Source organism: Crocuta crocuta, unplaced genomic scaffold, assembly GCF_008692635.1.
Source record: "Crocuta crocuta isolate KB4526 unplaced genomic scaffold, BGI_CrCroc_1.0 scaffold167, whole genome shotgun sequence".
Classification (NCBI taxonomy): Eukaryota; Metazoa; Chordata; class Mammalia; order Carnivora; family Hyaenidae; genus Crocuta; species Crocuta crocuta.
The window spans coordinates 2,372,353-2,395,580 of record NW_027532406.1 but is presented as its reverse complement, the minus strand read 5'-3'; the positions used below and the strand labels follow the sequence as shown (position 1 = coordinate 2,395,580).

General features: G+C 38.7%; 1 protein-coding gene across 2 annotated transcripts in view; it reads left to right on the top strand.

Annotated features, from left to right (window-relative positions):
• Positions 1-23,228, top strand: part of VCL (vinculin) — a 108,038-nt gene that overhangs the window by 35,976 nt on the left and 48,834 nt on the right. For both annotated transcript variants that reach the window (XM_077778601.1, XM_077778600.1), the window contains exon 2: positions 281-351. In XM_077778601.1, the coding sequence (XP_077634727.1) occupies positions 281-351 (71 nt within the window). The remainder of the gene's footprint in view (positions 1-280; positions 352-23,228) is intronic.

Sequence of the window (23,228 nt, the reverse complement as noted above, 5' to 3'; positions counted from 1 at the left end):
TCTTTTTTTTTTTTTTTTTTTTTTTTTTGCTATGTTCAGTGTTGCCTTCAAATGAATTACTCTGAACAAGGGGTAATACATTGTTTGTATCCCATATTGTTATCCATGTAGATTATGGAAGGATATATGGGAGCTATCTTGATAATTTCAAAAATCCAGAAATTTTCTTTGAATCTAGAAACTTCAGTAATAGATTAAAGTATATGTTTCAATATGTTTAAGTAAAAGTTTTTAAAAGTCTGAGAATTTATTATTGAATTGTGAATCTTTTCTCCTGTAGGTTGGAAAAGAGACTGTTCAAACCACTGAGGATCAGATTTTGAAGAGAGATATGCCACCAGCATTTATTAAGTGAGTAATTAAAAATCTTCTCTTGCTAAGCAGAATAATCCTCTTCCTAGGAAAGAAAATTAACTGATTCCAGGAGCAACTTTGTTTTTTTTTAATATAAAAGTGTTTACAATTGAGATTTTGACTTCTCATCTTGTAACACTGTGGTTTCCTACTGTTGTTTGTATTCATTGCTATTAGACATTTTGACATAGTAATTTTTAATAAAACTTTGACTTCTGAGTTTCTTTATCTGGAATGGGAAGGGTTCAGAAACATTCTGACCTTAGCAGGCATGAATCTGAGTTGTATGCTAAACACCTTTGCTTGGAGATAAGGGAATAACAGTAGATACAAACTTTAAAAATTTATTGCAGTGTATTTCAGTAACATTTTAAATTCAAGTTATATTTACTTATCACCCAAATTCCTACAACTAATTTGCAGGTATTTTGGCCTGTTCTGAGTAAAAGCAGAGATACTAACTTTTGATTAGTTAAAACTTTGTCAAATTCATCTTTGCTCAGTGATTTTGTTCTATGGCAGTCAAATCCTAAGTAAAAGTAAAGGCTGGTACATAAGACAAAAAAAAGTATAATCTTTACTTGTCAAAAGTAAGGTCAGTTACTAAAAAAGGGCAAAGGATTTGAATAGTCACTTCAAAAGAGAGGAAATCTAAATGGCCAATAAATTATGAACAGGTGCTCTATCTCATTACTCATCAGAGCTGTGCAAATTACTCCATTATAAACCCTAAATTAAGAAGTGTGATAATAATAATTGTTGATAAAGATATGGAGTAGTTAGAACTCTCATACACTGCTACTCTTAGTAGCATTACATTCCTAATGTAAATTGGTGGAGCCACTCTGGAAAATGGTTTGGTGTTAGTAAAGTAGAAGACAGACAATTCTTATGCCCATGTACACTAGGATCCATATATGAAAATATTGATATCAACATTGTTCATGATGACTCCACTGGTCTGTTTATTATAGATAAAAACAATTATGGTACAGTCATCAATTATAATACGAATCAGTGATGGAAAAGAATGAGAATTTTTCACTTCAAAGTGGTTGATTTTATACTATATGAATTTTACTTCAATTAAAAAAATGAATGAACCTCAAAAATAATTGAGAGGAATGAATGGTAGATACATAGGTAGGCTCCATTTATTTAAACTTTGAAAACATGTAGAAATAAACTGTTGTTTAGGGATTCCTATTTATGTAGTAAAAAGATGAAGATAAGTAAGGAAATAATGATTACAAAAGTCATGGTATTCATACCTCTGGGAGGAAGGAGGAGGGTTATACTCAGGGCGAGGCACACAGGGGCTTCTAAAATGGTAATAATATAAAAACAAACAAACAAATGATAATGTATTTCTTGATGTAAGTGTTGAGTTATATGGGTGATTGTTTTATAACTATTCATTCTATTATATGTATGTTTTATACAGTTTTCTGTATGTATGTTATATATCACAATTTTAAACAAAGTGAGAAGTATTCCTTTATTTTTATCCTCCTTATGTTCTATTTTCATTGAACAGATGCAAAATTTCACCCATATTGATGATTTCTTCTTATTTCTAACTTACTTGAGTGGGTGCTTCTACATAATGGTGTTACTGTTAATTCTGCAAAATGTTCGTGTGTCAGGAAGTAAGGGACCAGAAGCATCTGTTCTTTGTAGAGCCTGTTTTGTGGGAGTATCTTTTCTGATTTGCCTTACTGGACTTGATAACCTCCAAGGTTTCTTCCAGCTCTAACCCATATGTGCCTACTTTATGTGCCATTCCATCACCATGGTAATATAAGAGGAGTCCTATGCTGTCAGTTAAACATTATAATTAAACTTATATTTACCTTACATTAAAAACACAGATCTAGCTTGTACCTCTTTGCCCTTCACCCTCTGGAAAGTATAGTGCATGGTGAGATAATGTATGAAGGGTTTTCAACATCAGGTGGATATTTCAGTAGGTGACCCTACAGAAAGTTCCTTTCAACCCTGACATTCAAGTCTATGAAGATCGTTTGACTGATTAATAATTTTTTTCCTAGGAAACTCATTTCTGTTCATTCCCAGAAATATATCCTTGAAGTATGCTATGTGCTCTCACAGGCTTCCTTGGGGACCTGGACAACTTAAGGAGTGTGTCCTAGTGATAATATTTTCCAGGAAGTAGGTAACTTTAAAACAAAACAAAACTTTAGGGGCACGTGTGGCTCAGCGGGTTAAGTGTCTGACTCCTGATTTCAGCTCAGGTCATGATCTCACTGTTCATGAGTCTGAGCCCTGCATTTGACTCCAATTGGGCTTCTCACTCACCATATGGAGCCTGCTTGGGATTATCTCTCTTCCTCTGCCCTCCCCAGCATGCACACATGCTCTTTCACTCAAAATAAATAAAGTAAATGTAAAAAAAAAACCCCAAAATAAAACTTCATTGATTGCCCTTGGTGGTAACTAGTACACCATCTCCTTACTCTAGTAATTTGTTATTTATTTATTGGTAATTGGTGATTTAAAGAAAAAAATTAAGATTTATCTTGCCTTTCCAGAGGTTCTTCAAAAAAAAATTAAAGGTAGACCTACCATATGATCCAGCAATTCCACTTCTGGGTATTTACACAAAGGAAACAAAATCACTATCTCAAAAATATATCTGCACACCCATGTTCACTACAACCTTACAATAGCCAAGACATGGAAACAACCTAAGTGTCCCATCAGAGAATGAATGAATAAAGAAAATGTGGTATGTTTGTGTGTATGTGTATGTACACACACACACACACACACACACACACACAGAGGAATATGGAGGAAATGAGTGAAGGTGGTTGAAAGGTACAAACTTCCAGTTATAAGATAAATAAGTCCTGGGGATATAATATACAGCATGGTGACTATAGTTAACAATATTGTATATTTGAAAGTTGCTAAGAGAATAGACCTTAAATGTTGTCTTCATCCACACACAAAAAATTCTAACTATGTTGCCTTCCCTGTACAGACTTTATCTCAGAGTAGCCTGATAGCCAGAGCTGATGAGGGGAATTTCAGCCAACAAATGTGGAATTAATGACAGAATTAGAAAGTCATAATTATGCAATTGTAATTAGGAAGCAATTGACTTAGGTAAGATCATCAATGGATGAAACCATTCATAGGTTTTAACCTTCGTTGCACCATGGGGAAAAATCCTGGTCTCCATGGGGAATCAGGGAAAAACACTATGTTATGGTCAACTGAAGAATTTACTGAACAGTGTTTATAAAGTACATAACTGTTAGAGTGGCCAGTGACATGGGCGACAAAGAATTACACAGAGTAGAGTGACAAGCAGGACAGTTTATTCACTCTCCAAGGGAGGAGGAAGGCCAAACATCAAGAGAGATGTTGCCCCAAGTTTCTGTCGGTTTGGGCCTTTTAAGGGGTTTTGAAGGATGTGAGAGGGCTGTAGCTGTGCCCATGGCGGGGGCTGGATGTGAGGAGGGGGTCGACACTTGGCCAGATAGAGCAGGAGGTGGCAGGTTTTTCGAGGGGCTCTATCTGGGGCTCATCTGGGATGTGGGTTGTTGTCTAGCTAGAGAAGAATATCTGTCTATTTTCTGGACCCGTGACCTAGAAAAACAAAGAGTTAGGGCCAAATGCAGACACCTGTGAGTTTTGCTTGCCTGGGAGGGTGGGGGGACTTTGAACAGTTTCCTTTCATTCCTTCCTCGCCTTATTTGAAATTATTCTTGATTGGGAAAATGAGAGGTCATTCTTTCATAACTACTTCTTGCTGAGTAGGAGTATAGAGCTATACCCTCCTAGCTTAGAGACCAGAGTGAAGAGGATGCTGGTAGCAGAGTGCCCTGAAAGCAAGGGCTTGAACATGAGCTTGGTGAGACCTTAGAGAGCTACCAAGCGTTGAGATTCAGTCCTGGATGAAGGAGATTGGATATTTTAAAATACATGGCCCCAAAATAAGGGCTTGTCAAATAACCACCAAAGGTCCTAGGAAAAGAGTGAGCCATGAGAACCGAGACCAGATATCTAGTTTCCAGGAGAACCAGTCAGCCCCCCAGGTTTTGTATTGTTCTGGATGGTCTCTAGTTAGTTGATAAATTTATCAAGGCTGTCTATGATCTGGTCTGACTCATTCACATAGAAGCAACATTCTTCCTGTAGTAAGGCATAAATTCCCAGCTGATTAGCACTCAGTAGGTCTAAAGCCCGAAGATTCAGAAGTAAGTAGTATTCTCACCAGGCAATCAATCTATCTCTGCATTGTTTGGAGTGTGGAAGCCAAGTCGGCTACTTGCTAACTTAAGGATAGAGAGAGTGTTTCCATGTATGGATAGAATGAGGTATTCTTCCTTTGCCCAGCCCAGCTGCCGTAAGGATGTTGAAGAGGATGGGGATAGATACCGCTTAGCTCTGCAGGGGCAGGATAAAGGGACTGGGTTTTCACTTGAGTGCTTGTTATGGTCTGTGTTAGGGTAGGAGGACTCGTGAGGTGGGAAAGTGTTGGTCGGAAATTAGGTATATGAGGTTGCAGTGCCCCTTCCAAGTGGGGATGGGAGCAGAGGAAGACCTATGTTCTACAGAGAGAATAGATGTGAGAGTTGAGTTCCATGCAGGGCTATCTGGTGAGTTGTCCTGATATAAGCAAAAATCCTAGGTAGGTGACAGACCATTTAGTTGGGCTTTGGAGAAGGGAGCCTCTGTAACCTTCGTTGTGTAGGAGGATGCGAAGAGTGATGGTGTCAGAAACAGAGGTGGGCAAAGAAGGGCTACAGAGGAGATGGACATCTACTTATTAGGGAAGGGTGCTATTTAGGAGGGAGAGGTTAGAGAGGTCTGATGCCAGAGCTTGTCCAAAGAGGTGGAGGCTCTCTCTAAAACCTTGTGGCAGAACTGTCCAAGTTAACTGTTGGGACGTTTGGGTGTTGGGGTCAGTCCAGGTGAAGGCAAAAAGGTCTTGGGAATCTAGGCAGATGGGAGTAGTGAAAAATGCATCTTTAAGATCTAAGATAGTGAAGTACATGATGGAGGGTGGAATGGTGGAGAGAAGGGTGTGTGGATTGGGGATGACAGGGTGGATGGGGACAACTGCCTCATTAATAATTCTGAGATCCTGAACTAGTCTATAAGAACCAACTGGCTTTTTGACTGGAAGGATTGGAGTATTGTAAGGAGAGTTAGTAGGTTTTAATATATTTGAGGAAAGGAATTTGGAAGTGAGGGGTTGTAAATCTCATAAGCCCTCAGGTTTGAGAGGATATTGGGATTTTGAAGAGACAAGTAGGATTCTTGAGGCATATGATAATGGGGGGGGGGAGGTGAGTAGCCTTAACTGGTTTGGAAATGCATAGATAGGCAGGATCTATTTTCCTTTGTGAGAGAGAGGGAGGGTGGGGGCGCAAGTGAGTGAGGGGCAGAGAGAGAGAGAAAGAAAGAAAGAGAGAGAAAATCTCAGGAGGGGCAGAGAGACAGATCTGAGGCAGAAAAGTGCAACTCACCCAGAGCTGGGCTGGAGCTCACCTGTTGTGGGGCTTGTGCTCACCTGGAGCAGGGCTGGAGATCAGTTGAAGGGGAGCTTGAGATCACCTGATGGGGGGTTCACCTGATGTGGGGCTCGAGCTCACCTGGAGCGGGGCACGAGCCTAGGGGTTTGTGAATTTTTGAAGAGCCTCAGTGAGGCAGGTGAGGAAAAGGGCAGAGTTTTGTGGTTCTGTGGGTACTTTTCCTTAACCTTTCATAATTGACCTGTTTAGAAGATGCCTGGTTCATGCCTTCTATCAAGCCGGTGATCCTGTGGTTGCATTTGACCTGGTCTCCAGAGGAGGGCTGGTAATTCCAACTGGACTCAGCTTAGGGAACTGCTGCATTGCTGGGAGCATGTTGTACAGGATCTCTGCAGTTTAGATCATCAGAAGATTCAGTAGCCTTGGACCAAATTCTTTTTTTTCCCTCTGGGGTGGTACAGGTGGGGAGAAAAACATCTAGGTCCCTCCAGGATAAATCATAGGAAAGGGTGAGATATTCAAATTCTTTAGTGAACCTGGAGGAATCAGTTGATAAAGAGCTAAGCTTAGATTCTATATTAGAAAGATCTGGCATGGAGAAGGGAATGTGGACCCAAACAATGCCCCCTTCTCTAGCCACTTTGAGAAGAGGGAATTGGGTGGTGAGAGCATCAAGAGGTCAGTAAGAGTGGTCAGAATGAGTGTGGGCAGGAGAAGGATTGGGAAGTGGAGGCAAGGGTTGAAGGGAGGGAGGAAGGGGGTGCCGAAGGATCATGAGGGGAAGGAGAGTACTGGGGTGTGTGTGGAGGTGCCAAGGGAGAATCAACTATGGGCAAGTGGAAAGGTGGAGGTTGGTCAAAGTCCGAGACAGGTGAACTGGGGAGACAGAAGGAGTAGAGGACAGGCAGTGCGAAGGTCAGGATGATGAGTGAGTTCAAAGAAAGCTTGGACATAAGGAACCTTACCTCATTTACCCAGCCATGACAATATAAACTCAACTGGAGAATTGTGATTAAGAGAGCCGTTCTCTGGCCAGACCTCCTAGTCATTTAATTAATATTGGGGCTGGGCTGCATTACAGTAGAAAATTAGATGTTTGGGCCAAATAATCTTGTTTCAATTGGAGGTTTTTGAGATTTTTTTAAAAATAGTTTTTATCTATTTATTTTGAGAGAGAGAAAGAGCATGTGAGCAGGGGAGGGATAGAGAGAGAGGGAGAGAGAATCCCCGGCAGGCTGCAGAGCCAGACATGGGGCTCGATCTCACAAACAGAACCATGAGATCATGACTTGAGCCGAGATCAAGAGTCAGATGCTTAACTGACTGAGCCACCCATGTACCTGGAGGTTTTTGAGATTTTTTTTTGAGGAGGCATCCCAGAGGGGAGTCCTTGGGAGGGGTGGACAAGGTATTGCCCATCTGGAAATCTAGGAGGAGGAGAAAGGAGATTTTGAGAACCAGGAACAAAGGGAAAAACTGTGACCGGAGACATCTTGACTCAGCGTTCCAAGAAGATGAAGCCCTGACTAGTGTGGAGCCTGAGAAAGGGGCATCCCCCGAACTCAAGGGTCTGTGTGAAGGGAAGGGATCCCAAGACTGCAGAAAGACCCAGAGGAAGTGTCCCTCCTGTGGTGGATCCATTGATTGTTGACTGAGTCCAGTACTGGGGCTTGAACCTTGCCACAGGGGAATTGGATAACACTTGGTGATTGCTCTTAGTGCTCAAGATCTGAAAGAGCCCTTATGAAAATGAAAGTTTGACTCACCTGAGATAAGTTGCGAAGGCGCTCTGGTTGAGATGGATTCCGGTCAGTAGACAATGGCCAGTCCCCATATGGGCCATGAAAACTGTTGGAGAATTGCACAAAGAGTAGAGTGACAAGCAGGACAGAGTTTATTCACTCTCCAAAGGAGGAGAGGGGCTGGACATCAAGAGAGACGTCAGCCCTGAGTTTCTGTCAGGCTGAACCTTGTAAGGGGTTTTAAAGGATGTTGAGAGGAGGCACTGAGTGTGGAGAGGGGGTTGACTGTTGGCCAGGTAGAGCAGGAGGTGGCAGGTTTTTCAAGCTGCTCTGTCTGGGGCTTGTCCAGGATGTGGGTTGTGGTCCGAATAGAGAAGAATATATTTTGTAGTTGGGGTCTATTTTCTGAGAATATAGTCCCTGTGACCCAGAAAAGCAAAGAGTTAGGGCCAAGTGTAGACAGATACCTGTTAGTTTTATCTGTAAGTTTGGCTGGGAGGTTGGGGTGGGGGGGACTTCGAATAGATTTCTTTTAGTAACTTAATGTTACTTGAAAAGTAGCACAGGGTACAAACAACAATATGGCTGTGGTTGTCAGACAAATTTAGGGGGTACATATTCTACAATTTAAAACATTATAGCTTTGTATGCTTTTTTCTGGCTTTTCTTGAGAATGCAAAATGAAGCAGAACATTTTAGTAGATGCCTTGACTTGAAGGGGGAGGGGACAGAGAAACAGATGGAAACAATTAATGACATCCTTGAAACTGTTGAGTAGGACATTCTTTTGGGCTGTTTGGTTGATGTTTGGAGGTTTCCAGGGCATGACAGAGCTTCCTCTGTCATCTGCTTTTACAAGCACTCTGTCTGCTTAGGCAACACTAAAGAATAAAATAAGCTTCAAAAATTTATTCTTAGATCAATTTCTTCTCTTAGAATGGTAGAATGTCAGTACCCGAGAAAAACAGAAGACTCTTGGTCTGTAGATAGATTTATACCTAAGCAGTCTGAAATATGTTTAGAGATTTTTTGGGGGGCAAGATATGATACTTTCAGGATTTTTGACATTTTTAGGATTTGGGGGTGTCAGAATCAAATCATAGTCTTATTTGTGTGACTGGCAATTAAGAGCATTGTTAACATGTTGGAGAAAGCATTTTGTATCTGTTAAAATTACATATTTGAGTTATAATTCTCAGTGAGGGACTTCCAATGCTTGGGCAGTTCCTTACTGTAAAAGTGAAAACATTTTAATACAGAGGAAGATTTGCATTGTTACAGGAAGTCTTTCTCTTGGGTGGAGTAACAGATATCTGATCTCTAACTGCACTAGCAGATAGAGTTTACAATTTACTAATTTTACCCAAGATTGCAGTAATAGCCACACTGTTGCACAGGAGGTGTGGGGTTGCATGATGATTGCCGGAAAAACTGTCTCAATCTTCATAAACTTTAGGAGTGTAACGGTCACGCTGAACTGTTATAGTATTGGTTAGATTTTCCTTGTAGGAAGTCATTTTTTTCCCTTCAGAGACTGTCAGGAAAAGAGTATTTTGCATCATCATCAACCCTCATCCTTATCAGGCAGCAGCAGTAATTATGTGTAATTGATTAATGGGCTGGACACACTAATTGGTTAATTATTTATCAGTCACCTATTATGTGTAGCACACTAAGTGCTACACAGAGTAGCAGTTTTTACCAGTATTTTATGAATTATCAATTGTAAGATGTATTATAAGTTATCTATTAGTAGCAATGAAATACCCAAATTTGCAAATGTTTTATTTGGGGGTATGTCATACATGTGGGCTTGATTCTTCTGTGTATAGTGGAGGAACAAGGTGGAAAACTGCTGCAGAGAAATTTTTAAAAAATGCTTTAAGAAGGGGGCACCTGGCTGGCTCAATTGGTGGAGCAGGTGACTCTGAATCTTGGGGTTGTTAGTTCAAGCCCCATGCTGGATGTAGAGATTGCTTAAAAAAAGAAAAAAAACTTAAGAAAAAATAAGTAAAAAGGTGCTTTTAAAAGTTTTAAATTAAAGAGCTGTAATGCAGACTGACTTTCATTATGCACTATTATTATAGGAATTCAGAGAAGGTGCTATTGTTGTAGGTAGGAATAGTAGAAAGAGGCTTCATGTAGCAAATGGGACTTGGGAAGATGGATGTGGGGAAAAGGAAAATACTCTGGGTGGAATGAATTGCATGAGCCAGCCATGGGGACAGTGAGGAGAGGGACAGTCATGTTGGGGGTGGTAGGAGCTAAGCTAAGTTCTACCAGGTGATAAAGGCCCTTGGGAGCCAGGCAGAGGAATTTGGAATTGAGCAGCAGAGCTTTCTAGTTCCTGAGCAGTAAGATGACAAGCTGAAAGTGGTTTTCCAGAATTCATAGCCAAGTACTGGATGAAAGTGCTAGTGGAGGAAAGCAAGCCATGTGGACCTACCAGATTCATTTTCTGTCAGTGTGGATTTACTTCAGATGGATTCCTTATAGGTAAAGAATGTTTATGGCAAACTATTTTATTTGCCTCGGAACAATTGCTCTTTGTAGTGTACCATGGAATTTCACTCTTACTTCTGCAGTGGAGCAGAAATGAAAAGGAAGGCAGTTTTTGGACCCTGTCCAAGGGTGTTGAGTATCTGAATGTATCAAAACCTTCACTTGTGAGGTGGTCTTGTGGTATGAACTCCTTAAAAAGGGCATTGGTGGCTTTGTCTCTTGGCAGGCAAATGATAGTTTCATGTAGAACTGTAAAGTGTTGCCAGTTTCTGTCTCAGTGCTGCTCTGAACAGTCTGCTTGAAATCATTCACCAGCTTGGATTATTTTTGAAACATATTGTGATGTCTAGGCCTATTGAATAAAAGAATGTTTCTAAAATACTGTGTGAAAGGGCTTATGTACTATTGACAATCTGCATGATTAGCATTCATATTTCCTAGAAAATTGCCTTGTTTTAACTCTTAAAAACTTCATTAGATAAGCAAAATTATATTTGTACGATTTTACCTTGGTTGATATTCATGTCCTACAAAGAAGACGTTTGAAAAGGATTGAAACATGCTTATACTTTATTTAGATCTCTTTGACCTAAAGTAGTGGTGTCATATTTTTAGATCACCAGCCTGTATATTTAGCTTTTTCTTTGCTTATGATCTAGAACACTCAAAATAATCTGTGATGAAATTTGTATTTTTAAACATTCTTCTCAGTGAACGTGCCCAGAATATCTCTTTTTAGAATTAATTCTTTTGATTATACCACTCAATGCACTTTGCTTATCTGGGCCTAATGTGTGATTCTCATGTTTTATTTTTTTAACTAGAGTTTTTTTGTGATATTTCCATTGCTATTTAAGAGAAGATTTTTGTCTCTTAACATAGATGACTAAGGTTCTTTGAGACAACTATTCACATCTGCTAGCTGACTTGCTGCATTTTGACCTAGAGCAAACACTCAAACTTTAAATAGTTCACCTTTGAACTTGCCACATTAAACATATTTGGGCACTACTGTTTTTCAGGGACTTGCTTAAACAAAAATAGTTTAACTTTTGAATCTTCTCAATAATGAACTCTGAGTCAGTATTATTGATTTGCAGAAGAGTTCTAAACAGTTTGGCAGAGATTTGATCCTTGGTTTGCTTTGTATACCCTTTATGGTTAAGAAATAAAACTTTTAATGTGTAATTCTTTGGCTTCGATTTCTAGAGAGTAATCAAAATCATATGATTGAAAGGAACTCAAGGGACCAAAGGAACTCACATTTTTGAAAAACATATTATTGGGCCAGGTACTTACATATTTTCATTGTCTCATGCAATTCTGAGAACATTAACTTCAGGATATTAATAAAGTAATTTTACAGATAAAAAACTGAGGTTTGACAAACTTTAACTCACCCAAGTTTGGCTCAGCTTGTATGTGGCAGGATACTTTTCCTATTGGTGGTTTCATGGCTTCTTCTGAATTCATGGTCTTTCTATAATCTGACCTGCCGTGAAGGTCATGTATTCCATCCTCCTCTCCTAGGCAGTGCTAATTTTATACCACTCTTAGAAGATAACAATTACACTTTTCCTGGTACTTCCAGAGAAAGAATCTTACAGATGTAATTTGTGATGTATTGTGATGTCTTGCAACTCTTAAGCTGTAAAGAAGTTAAATTCATAATATTTTAAAGTTAAAAGGAATCCTAGAGATTTAATCTCTGCTTTATTTTGTAGATGAATTGAGGTCACTGGTATGTCAGCCCTACAGCCCCATAGCAAGCAAACACTATAAATAATTAGACACAGGTATTCCCTTAATTATTACTTTGACTGTCTCTATATAGATCAAGTCCCAAATCAAGAAGTTCTCAGGATTGAAAACTTTTTCCCACATCTGTTTAAAATCGTTATTGTTCTTATCTTAGTACAGCAAAAGAACCTTATAAAAATAGCTCCATTTCTTGAATACCTTTTATGAACTGGATATTTTAAGTTGTATTATTATGATTTTTTTAATGTTTAGTTTTGAGAGAGAGAGTGAGCGAGTCTGTGCATGTGCATGTGCATGGGGGAACAGCAGAGAGAGGGAGAGAGAGAATCCTGAACTTTGAGTGCAGAGTCTGACCTGAGCCAAAATCAAGAGTCAGATGCTTAACTGACTGAGCCGCCTAGGTGGCCCCAAATTGTATTATTTAATTTACCTTATCTTGTAGTTGAGGAAGCTAAGACTTGGAGAAACTCAGTAACTTGTTGCAGTCACCCAGTACATCAGTGGCAGACGTAGGATTCAAACCCTGGACTGACCCCCAGGTTGTGCTCATTCCAATATGCCAAGACTCTTTATCCTCTTCCGTATAAGAACTTCTTATAATGTAATTATTGTGATGCTTAAATGAGTGAGATAACGAATGTGAAAGTACCTGGAGGGGCGGTGGGTGGGGAGGGAAGATATTTGGTGATTATTACCTTCCTCCCTTAGCCTCTCAAATCTTTCCTTCTTATTCATTTTCTTCAAATAAAGTTAGTTGCTTTTCAAATTTAGAGAAAAATTTCCCCTAATTTATTGTTGCTTGTAGTAAAGTCTCTTTTTTTTTTTTAAATTTTGTTTGTTTATTATTGAGACAGAGAGAAACAGAGCATGAGTGGGGGAGGGGCAGAGAGAGAGGGAGACAGAATCTGAAACAGGCTCCAGGCTGAGCTGTCAGCACAGAGCCCCATGCAGGGCTGTAACCCACAAACCGTGAGATCATGATCTGAGCCCAAGTCAGACGCTTAACCGACTGAGCCACCCAGGGGCCTCAGTAAGGTCTTTAAAAAAAAAAACAAAAAAAAAAACACAACCAAAAAACCCTAAAAACATGATTGCTTGTTTTTATTTAAAGTTTTTTCTGTATCTGTTGAGATGATACTGCAATTTTTATCTATTACTTGCTAAGTTAGTCTCTGGTCTGATGGTGAACCATCTTTGCCTTTCTAGGATAAACCTTGCTTGGTTGTGATTTAAAAAAGAAAATGCAGTGCTAAATTCAATTTGCTACTATTTTAAAAAGATTATTGCTTGTTCAGGGGGTGTCTTGATCTATAATTTTCATGTTCTGTTCTTCTCTGGTTCTGGTGTCAAGGTTATTGTAGCTTCATGAAATAAGATCTTTTTCTAGTCTTTGAAATAGTTTACATAAAATAAAGAGTATCTTTTTTTTTTTTTTTTGAAAGTTTGGCCAAACTTGCATGTAAAACTCTGGGTCTAGTGTCTTTTGGAGAAAGAAATTTGATTTCTCCTTCAGTGTCCTTTTTTTTTTTTTTTAATCTAATTTAGGTTTGAATTCATTTTGAGTCAACTTTGGGCTTTTTTTTTTTTGAGTCAGCTTTGATAATCTGGTACTTTTCTAAGAAATTATCCATTCATCTAAGCTCAGAAGTTTATTAGTATGAAGTTCATAATAACCTATTATTTTTCATCTGTGTTACATCTCTAGTTATATCACCTTTTTTGTTCAGTATTGTTTAGTTTTGCCTTTTTTCTTATCGCTTATTTAGAAATTTATGTTTTACTATTTTCCCCTAGTGATCTACTTCACTAAATTCTTCTCTCGTATTTATTATTTACTTTCAGCTTATTTATTTTTTATTTAATTGAAGTATAGTTGACATACGATGTTATATTAGTTTCAGGTGTACAACATACAGATTTGACAAGTTTATACATAATGCTGTGCTCATACCATCTGTCAGTGTACAACACCATTGACCATATTTCTTATGCTATAACTTTTATTCCTGTGACTTATTCATTCCATATTAAGTTTATTATTTAAATTCCTTATTTTCAATATTTCAGTCTTTATGTTCAATCTTCTTGTTTTTAAATAAATATAGTTTAGGCTCTTAATTTTGTTCTACTACAAGTGTGGAAGCAGCTATAGGTGCTTTTTGTAATTATTCAATGTATTTAAACTAAAGAAAAAGACAAAAACAGTTTACCCATTTCTCTCACTCTCAACCCCTGCCTCTGGCAACCACCAATCTCTTCTCTGTATCTGTGAACTTGATTGGTTGGTCATCCGTCCATCCATCCATCCATCCATTTGATTGATTGCTTTCACATACAAAAGAGATGATAAGGTATTTGTCTTTCTGTCTGACGTATTTCGCTTACCATAATTCTCTCAAGGTCCATCCTTGTTGTTGCAAATAGCAAGATTGCATTCTTTATATATATTTCATTTCATGTATGTATTTCACTCATACACACACCACAGTTTTTCTTTATCCATTAATCCATCAATGGACACTTAAGTTGTTTCCATATCTTTGCTATTGTAATAAGTCATATTGCAGTGAATATGGTGCATATATCTTTTCAAGTTAGTGTTTTCATTTTCTTTGGATAAATACCCAGAAGAGGAATTGCTGGATCATATGGTAGTTCTATTTTTAATTTTTTGAGAAAGCTCCATACTATTTTCCCATAGTGGCTGCACCAATTTACATTCCCACCAATAATGCACAAGAGTTCCCTTTTTTTTTTTTTTTTTTAACATCCTTGCCAACACTTGTTATTTCTAGGTTCTTTGATAATAGCCATTCTGACTGGGTAAAGTGATCTCTCATTGTAGTTTTGATTTGCATTTTCCTGATGATCAATGATATGGAGTAGTATCCTTTCATGTGCCTGTTGGCTGTTTGTATGTCTTCTTTGGAAAAATGTCCATTCATATTTTCTGCCTGTTTCTATTTTAGTTTTTATATTTTTTCTTCCCACTTTTAAATTGGATTGTTTGGTTTTTTGTTCTTGAGTTGTAGGAGTTCTTTATATATTTTGGATATTAGTCCCTTATCAGATATATGATTTGCAGATATTTTCTCCTGTTCAGTAGGTTGCCTTTTCATTTGATTGATGGCTTCCTTTGCTGTGCAGATTTTTAGTATGATGTAGTCCACTTATTTTTGGTTTTGTTGCTTTTGCTTTTGTTGTTCAGGTTAGAAAAATCATCGCTAAGACTAGTGTCAAGAAGCTTTACCACCTATGTTATCTCCTAGGAGTTTTCATGTTTCAGGTTTTATATTCACGCCTTTAATCCACTTTGGGTTAATTTTTGTGTGATAGAAGATAAGGATCCGGTTTTATATTTTTGCATGTGGCTGTCCAAATTTACCAACACCATTTATTGGAGAGACTGTCCTTTCACTACTGCATATTCTTCACTTCTTGCCATAAATTTATTGACCATATATGTGTGGGTTTATTCTGGGCTCTCTTTCTATTCCGTTGATCTATGTGTCTGTTTTTATGCCAGTACTATGCTGTTTTAATTACTGTAGTTTTGTAACCTAGTTTGAAACTAGAGAATGTGATGCTTCCCGCTTTGTTCTTCTTTATCAAGATTGCTTTGTGTACTTGGGGTCATTTATGGTTCCATACAAAGTATAGGATTGTTCTATTTCTGTGGAAAATGCCACTGGAATTTTGAGAGGGGATTGCATTGAATCTGTAATTGCTTTGGGTAGGATGGACATTTTAACAATATTCTTTTAATCCATGAGCATGGAATACCTTTTTGTTTGTGTCTTCAATTTCTTTAATTATGTGTTGTTTTCAATATATAGGTCGTTCACCTCCTTGGTTAAATATTTTCCTAGGTGTGTTATTCTTTTTGATGTATTTATAAATGGGATTGTGAATTTTCCATCTATAGACATTTTAATAGTTGTAATTTTGGTTGTGAATTCCTCCTTCATAATATGGTTTATTCAGGAGTGCATTTATAAAATTTCAAAAGTCTTTTTACTGTCTTTTTATTGTTTTATTTCTAATTTAATTGCATTCTGCCCAAAACATGAATGATATAATATCAATTCTTGGAAATTCTTTTGTGATGTAATATGTGGTCGGTTTTGTGTGCTATGTGTACTTGAAAAAAAAAAGTACATTTTTAGGGTGACTGGGTGGCTCAGTCAGTTAAGCATCCAACTTTGGCTCAGGTCATTATCTCACAGTTTGTGAGTTCAAGCCCCTCATCCAGTGTTGTGCTGGCAGCTTGGAGTCTGGAGTCTCCTTCAGATTCTGTGTCTCTGTCTCTCTCTGCACCAGCCCCTCCCCACTCATGCTCTGTCTCTGTCTCTGTCTCTCTCTCTCAAAAATAAACATTAAAAAATTTTTAAAAAAGAAAGACTATTATTATTATTTGATAAGGAGTGAATAAGAACAAAAGATGAAGTGATTTTATAATGTTTTGTGTATTTATTTATTTTTCCCCAAACTCCAGCTTTTTAAAAGATTTTTAATGTTTTTTATTCATTTCTGAGAGAGAGAGAGAGAGACAGCGTGAGCAAGGAGGGTCAGAGAGAGAGGGAGATACAGAATCTGAAGCAGGCTCCAGGCTCTGAGCTAGCCATCAGCACAGAGCCCGATGCGGGGCTCGAACCCACAAACCATGTCATCATGACCTGAGCTAAAGTTGGATGCTTAACCGACAGAGCCACCCAGGTGCCCCAAACTCCAGCTATTTAATAACAAATGCTTCCCCACCTCACCCCATCACAGCAGCAGGAAAATCACCTGTCTAACTGTGGGGCGAGGGGTGCACTGCGGAAAACAGGGAACAGGGAGCAGCTGGTAGGGGGCTGGTCAGGCTCCTGCCTCCCATGTCACTGACTCCTGGGAGCATCAAGTTGGCCTGGCACAGAAGCCTCTCCTCTGCCCAGCCACCAGCAGGGAGCTCCATCCAAGGGAGGCTGGGGCTGTAGCCAGAGAGTTTGAGAGGAGGCCAGGGCCAACAGTGGGAGGAAGGAGATGAAAAGAGAAGAGACTCTGGTCTGCCACCAAGTCTGGGTCCTCTGGCTTGCCTGTGCCAAGTCCACCTGCCAGGAGCAGGCCTCGCCCATCAAGAGGCTGCTGTCACTCATATGGGCCTGGCCTTCTTGGCCTTATTCTGAGACCTCACAGCCTCATTGTGGGCTTTACACTTCTCTGCCAATTTGGTGGCCTCTCGGAGTTTGCGCCTCTTGCCAAGCATGAACTTGTTGTAAAGGTACTTCTTCTGCTTCTTCATCATCATGATGGCCAGGCGCTTGGCTTCATTCTCCTCCTCTCCTCTTCCTCCAGCCAGCTGCTGCCTGTCCTCCAGCTCACAGTGCCTGCCGTCTCTCTGGGCTGCTCCCCTCCATGCTCTCCTCCAGGGTTGTCAGTCGGGTCTCTATGTTTAAAAATTTTTTTTTAATGTTTGTTTATTATTGAGAGACAGAGAGAGACAGAGCATGAACATGGGAGGGGCAGACAGAGAGAGGGGAGACACAGAATTGGCTCCAGGCTCTGAGTCGTTAGCACAGAGCCTGATGTGGGGCTTGAACTCCTAAACCGCGAGATAATAACCTGAGCTAAAGTGGGATGCTCAACCGACTGAGCCACCCAGGTGCCCTTGGGCCTCTAATGTTTTAAAGTAAAGTTTTGTTTTATTCATCACAACAGCCTTAAGATACATTAAAAATCTGGTATCTGTAAGACACACTTGCTTCTATGTTCATCTGTTTCTGCTTTAATCTTAACATGAGCGAGAGGAAGGACCAGAGGAGCCAGTGGACCTACAGGTAGCAGAGTTCTTGCCTGAACTATGCAGGCTTGAATCTCCTCTCCCTTATCAGATGTCAGATTTGAACAGGGGGTGAAGGCAGTGGGGAGAAAGACTGCCACTAGGCATTCAGGCTTTAAAGGATTCAAAGGGTATGACTCATACTCTACCTTTCAAATAAGCTGCCTACCAAAACTTGAAAAGCATGTGGCTTGGGCAGCGGTGACACTTCTAATCTGCCTTTGCCCACATGTCACTTTCTTTGCAGTTATCGGTTGGCTCTGGCAGAATCCTGTCTTGTTTGAAGGCAAAGTCAAAACTGGTTGCATACTCTTCTACTCTCATCTGAAATAAAAGAATTTAGTGAGCCTGTGGTGTTTGTGTTATCTTTTAACTTTGGTATCTCAGTGTACGTGTTCTAGCAAAACGAGGTTGGTGTGGCCCTTAAAAGGCTTTGAATGTTTTAGGTATGACTCATTGTGGTTTTTAATCTTAGTTTTGGGTATATACATGCAGTGTCCTATACTATCATTGAGTTAGGAAAGGGATAGAGATAATTTGTGGATGAGGCCTGTAGGATCTTTAAATCTCGGAGCACGACGTTGGAACAGCCTGTTTTAGTGTTATCACACAGTGTACACGTGGGTGAGTAGCTGCTGTGTACTTGCTACATGAACTAGATTAAAGTTTGTCATTGTACTCTGTGTTCCTGACTGCCTCCTAAAAACTGTAACTATTCTTGTGGCCTTCACTCAGGTTTCTAGATGACTAATGGCTGAGGATCCTCGACCTTTCTCAAAATGCAACACGAGGACCAAAGCATACTGGCTAGTCCTAGCCCTGCAATGCCACATGATGAATCTGCTTCCGCTATTTCAAAGTAAAACTTATGCCAGATGGCTAGTATGTAAAAGAAAAGTTTATTTTCACACAACTCCCTGAGTCTTTTGTGATCATCACATTATTTTTATTATTACTTTTTAATCCTATGTATATATACAAAAAGATCTGAGGATGAAATGAATGGATTATAGAGGCAGTACTTCCTATTTGAGGGATACTAGAAAGGCTGAACTGTCAGTTGCTGATGGCTGAAATTCCACTGGAACTTATTCCTCAGGTTAACAATTTAAATGCTTAAATGCCTGGTGAAGGGAGAATTTTTGAGGCCTCAGCAGTCATTTTCACTCATCATACCTGTGGTGGAGGCTAGGCTCTAAATATGGGAAAGCAGAGAGAGTTTGAGAGCCTGACCCTTACCTGACCCCCTGCCCTCTCTCTTAGACCTGGACTTTAATATTCTTTTCAAATATAAATCATAGAGAAAAAGGAGTCTTGAAAGAAAGTGTTTTTCATGCAATTAAAATTATTAAATGTAAACACTTAAGTCTACCAACCATTTTTATGATCCTGCTTTGTCATTTCTTCATTTTTAAATATGATGGGCTTTTCAAACTTGGAAGTGATCTGGGCCTTTCTTGACCTTTGAGAGACCCTACTTAGATGGGAAGGATACGAAAGTCTCAACAGGGATTAAGAAGAGAGCAGGAATAGCCTTGACAGCCCATTTTGCCTGCCAGATATTTATGTTAAGGCTAGCCTGGTTGGAAATGGCAGTGATGGAGGTTCTGGGCACAGTGACCACAGTGGGGAAACCCTCACCAACCAGTTGATTGTGTTTTCTTTCTTTTGCCTGTTACCTTTTCATTTTCCAAATGCTGTTTTGTGTGATTGGACATGCTTGTGGCCTGACCATCTCTCTCTTTTGGAAAGACAGGACTCAAAATGTATGCACCTGCTTCTTTGGGTGTGCTCCAGGGTAATCTGACTCATGAAATCAAATTTTCAGGTGTTCTCCATAGCACTTCAGTCTTTGGCAAACAGAATGCATTTGTGTGTGTGTGAGACAATATATATAACCTAAATGGCTGTTTTCACTAAGTTGAGATTAAAAACAATTTTTTAAAAATTTATTTTTGAGGGGGAGAGTGTGTGTGTGTGGGGGGGTGCGATGCAGAGAGAAAGGGAGACACAGAATTCGAATCAGGCTCCAGGCTCTGAGCACTTAGCACAGAGGTACTTCTAAATAATAGTTTATAGTTTTTTGTTTACATGTATGTCTCCTCCTTTACCAAAGTGGTAACCCTTTAAAGGTAGGGACTTAAAAAATACAGGATTCCTGTAGCATGCAGTAGTTCCTCAAGAAGTTAGATGAACAGATATATGAAGAATTAAACTCCAGTAATTTAAGAGTGGATGCTGTCTGGTAGAACATTTAAAAATGACTTTTGGCAATCAACCTTTATAATTTCCAGGTCTGTTTTTCTCTTATATTTCTTAAATTAAAAATTCAGCATAAACTTATGCTTCTTAAGTGATCACTGAAATCACATGGAACTGTGTGGTTTGGGGCCTTTATATATCTTAAGTCGTATCAAGTTATATCATGTGTAATCCTGGAAAGAATGGATTAGTAGGTTATGAGTGAACATATTTCGAGCCCTTTGAGGCTGTCATTAGTCCATTGATCTAAAGCATAAGAAATTTTCTATTTATATTGAAGACCCAAAGGCAGAGAAAGTTTTAATTTATGATACAGTTGATTGATTTAAAGTGTCTAAATCGATCTTATTAGGATAGAGTCAAGATATCTAGGAAACAGACCTTCTCCCTACTGTCATTCTCTAAAATGCTTTTTAAAAAATTTGGATTTGTGTTAAAAAGGAGATTGGGGCATCTGGGTGGCTCAGTCGGTTTAGCTCATTCAGACTTTAGCTCAGGTCATGATCTTGTCATGGTTTGTGAGGTCGAGCTCTGCGTTGAGGTTTGTGCTGACCGCCTGGAGCCTACTTTTGAATCTGTGTCTGCCTCTCTCTTGGCCCCTCCCCTGCTCACTCTCTGTCTCTCTCTCAAAAATAAACATTTTTTAAAAATTAAAAAAAATGTAAAAAAGTAGGAGATCACTTTAAGAAGTGAGGCAGCTTGAATGTTTAAATAAAATCTCATTTTCCACAGACAAAACAGACTCCTGTCTGTTTCTGACTACTGGTTAGTCATGGTGGGATTTGTTTGGCTTTTATGAATGCCATTAAATTTTAATGTACAGATCAGATGTCTTCTTGTAGAAAAATGGTACAGTGTCTGTTTGAGCCCTATCATTTTACCACACAAGGGAACCATTAGTGGAGAATCAAATTGATTCCTGCAAAGCCTTTTGATTTCATCCTCTTTTTTCTGTTTCTTTTCTCCATGATGGTTATCCCTTTCATTATTTTTTGTTTTTTTCCAAAATTTTTCCAAATTTCAAACACTTCTGCAGTAACTGAATCCTTGCAAGTAGGTGTAGCACAACAGTTGCATTCTGAGAGTCTTGTTTATTTGCTTTAATTTCATCAGGGTTCATGTCACCTGGGAACAAAACCATGTTTTGTGACTTTTTAAAGTTAATGATCTCTATGGGCCTGTACTAGGTGAAAATTCATTTATTCACTCATTCAGCAGATATTTATTGAACATTGTGATGTGTTGGGCATTCTACTCTGTGAATACGTTAATGAAGAAGATAGACAAAGTTCTTGGCCTTGTGGAACTTAGAGTCTTGTGGGAAATAGAAAACTAAACTGAGAGGGTATGAGAAGTCTCATTGGAGCACATAGGAGGCGTACTTGTAGATTTGGGGTGGTTTCCTGAAGGAAGAGTCATTTAAAGGCAGGGTCTAAGAGAATAAGTAGTGGTTAGTCAAGCAAAAGAGTGGGAGGGAGAGAGGTGTTTGAATTCGAGGGAATGGATATAAAATATCTTGAAGCAAGATGTCATTGCTCTTCATCTAAATGTCCCAAATGAGTAGTTGGCTGTCCATAAAGGCCTTTTGAAATACTTCTCTTGAATATTTTAAAATTTTCATTGAAACATTTTTATTAATTTTAATTCCAGTATAAATATACAGTGCTATGTTAGTTTAAGGTGTGCAATGTAATAATTCAACACTTCCATACATTACCCAGTGCTCCTCATGACAATTGCACTCCTTAATCCCCATCACCTATTTCACCCATCCCCCAACCCAGTTCCCCTCTGGTTAAGTCAGTGTGGACTGAATAGTTCAGAGTGTTTCTTGGCTTCTCTCTCTCCCTTTGTCTCTCTCTCTCTTTTCCTGTGCTTGTTTGTTTTGTTTCTTAAATTCCGCAAACATTTTTAAGAAGTTTAACTAGTTTACAGCATATATTTTCTGCCATGTTGTGTATTATACACCTGTCTTAAATGTTTCCATGTAATTTGGCTCATTTGATTTATGGAAAACATCTGCCATTAATCATGGGCAAAGCCAGTTCTTATTGTTTATCTAACCATCTGAATCAAATTTACTTTTTTCAACTTCATTTTTAAAAATGTTCTTCCTTGGGGTGCCTTGGTGGCTTAGTCGGTTAAGCGCCCGACTTCGGCTCAGGTCATGATCTCACAGTCCATGGGTTCGAGCCCCGAGTTGGGCTCTGTGCTGACAGCTCAGAGCCTGGAGCCTACTTTGGATTGTCTCCCTCTCTCTGCCCCTCCCCCGCTTGCTCTCTGTCTCTGTTTCTCAAAATAAAATAAAGACATAAAAGAAAAGAAAAAAAGTTCTTGCTTTAGCCAATTGTCTTTTAAACATATACAAATACTAAGAACAATTTTAATGTTTACTCAATAGTTAACATTTCATTGTTTATAACTTCTTGTCATTTGTTTGTTGTCATTTTTTCCCTGTAAATCCAGATTTCCGTCTGGTATAATTTTCCTTCTTCCTGAAGGAGTTCCTTTAACATATCCTATAGTTCAGGTTTGCTGATGATGAATTCTTTCAGCTTTTATATATCTGAAAAAATCTTTATTTCACCTTAACTTTTGAAGTCTATATTTTTTGAGGTATAGATTTTTAGGTTGATGGTTTTTTTTTTCTTTCAGTACTTTGCTTCACTATCTTATGGCTTGCATTGTTTCTAGTGAGAAAACTGTTATTATTCTTTGTGCTTTTGTATATAAAGTTTCATTTTTCTCTGACTGCTTTTAATATTTTCTCTTTAATCTTGTCTTTGAGCAATTTCATTATGATGTGCCTTGGTGTATCTCTCTTCATATTTTTTGTTCTTGGGGTTTATTGATCGTCTTGGATCTGGGGCTTAATAATGTTCATTAAATAAAAAAATTTTTTTGGTCATCCTTTCTTCAAATGCTGTTTTCTGTTTCTCCTTTTCTCTCCTTTGGGGACTCAAATTGCACATATATTAGGCTGCTTTGAGTTGTATGACATCTCACTGATAATCTGTTATTTTTTTCAACTCTTTTTTTCCCCTCCCTGTTTCATTTTGGATAATTTTAATTGCTATGACTTGAATTTCACTGATTTTTTTTCCCATGCAATATCTTATCTGTTAGTAGCTTATAAAGTCTTGTTTAGTATTTGAGACATATCTCCAGTTCTCTTTGAGTCTTGTTTTTATACCTTTTATTTATCTATTTAATGTATTCAACCTTTCCTTTAGCTTTTGAGCGTATGGCATACAGGTATAATAATGGTTTTAATGTTGT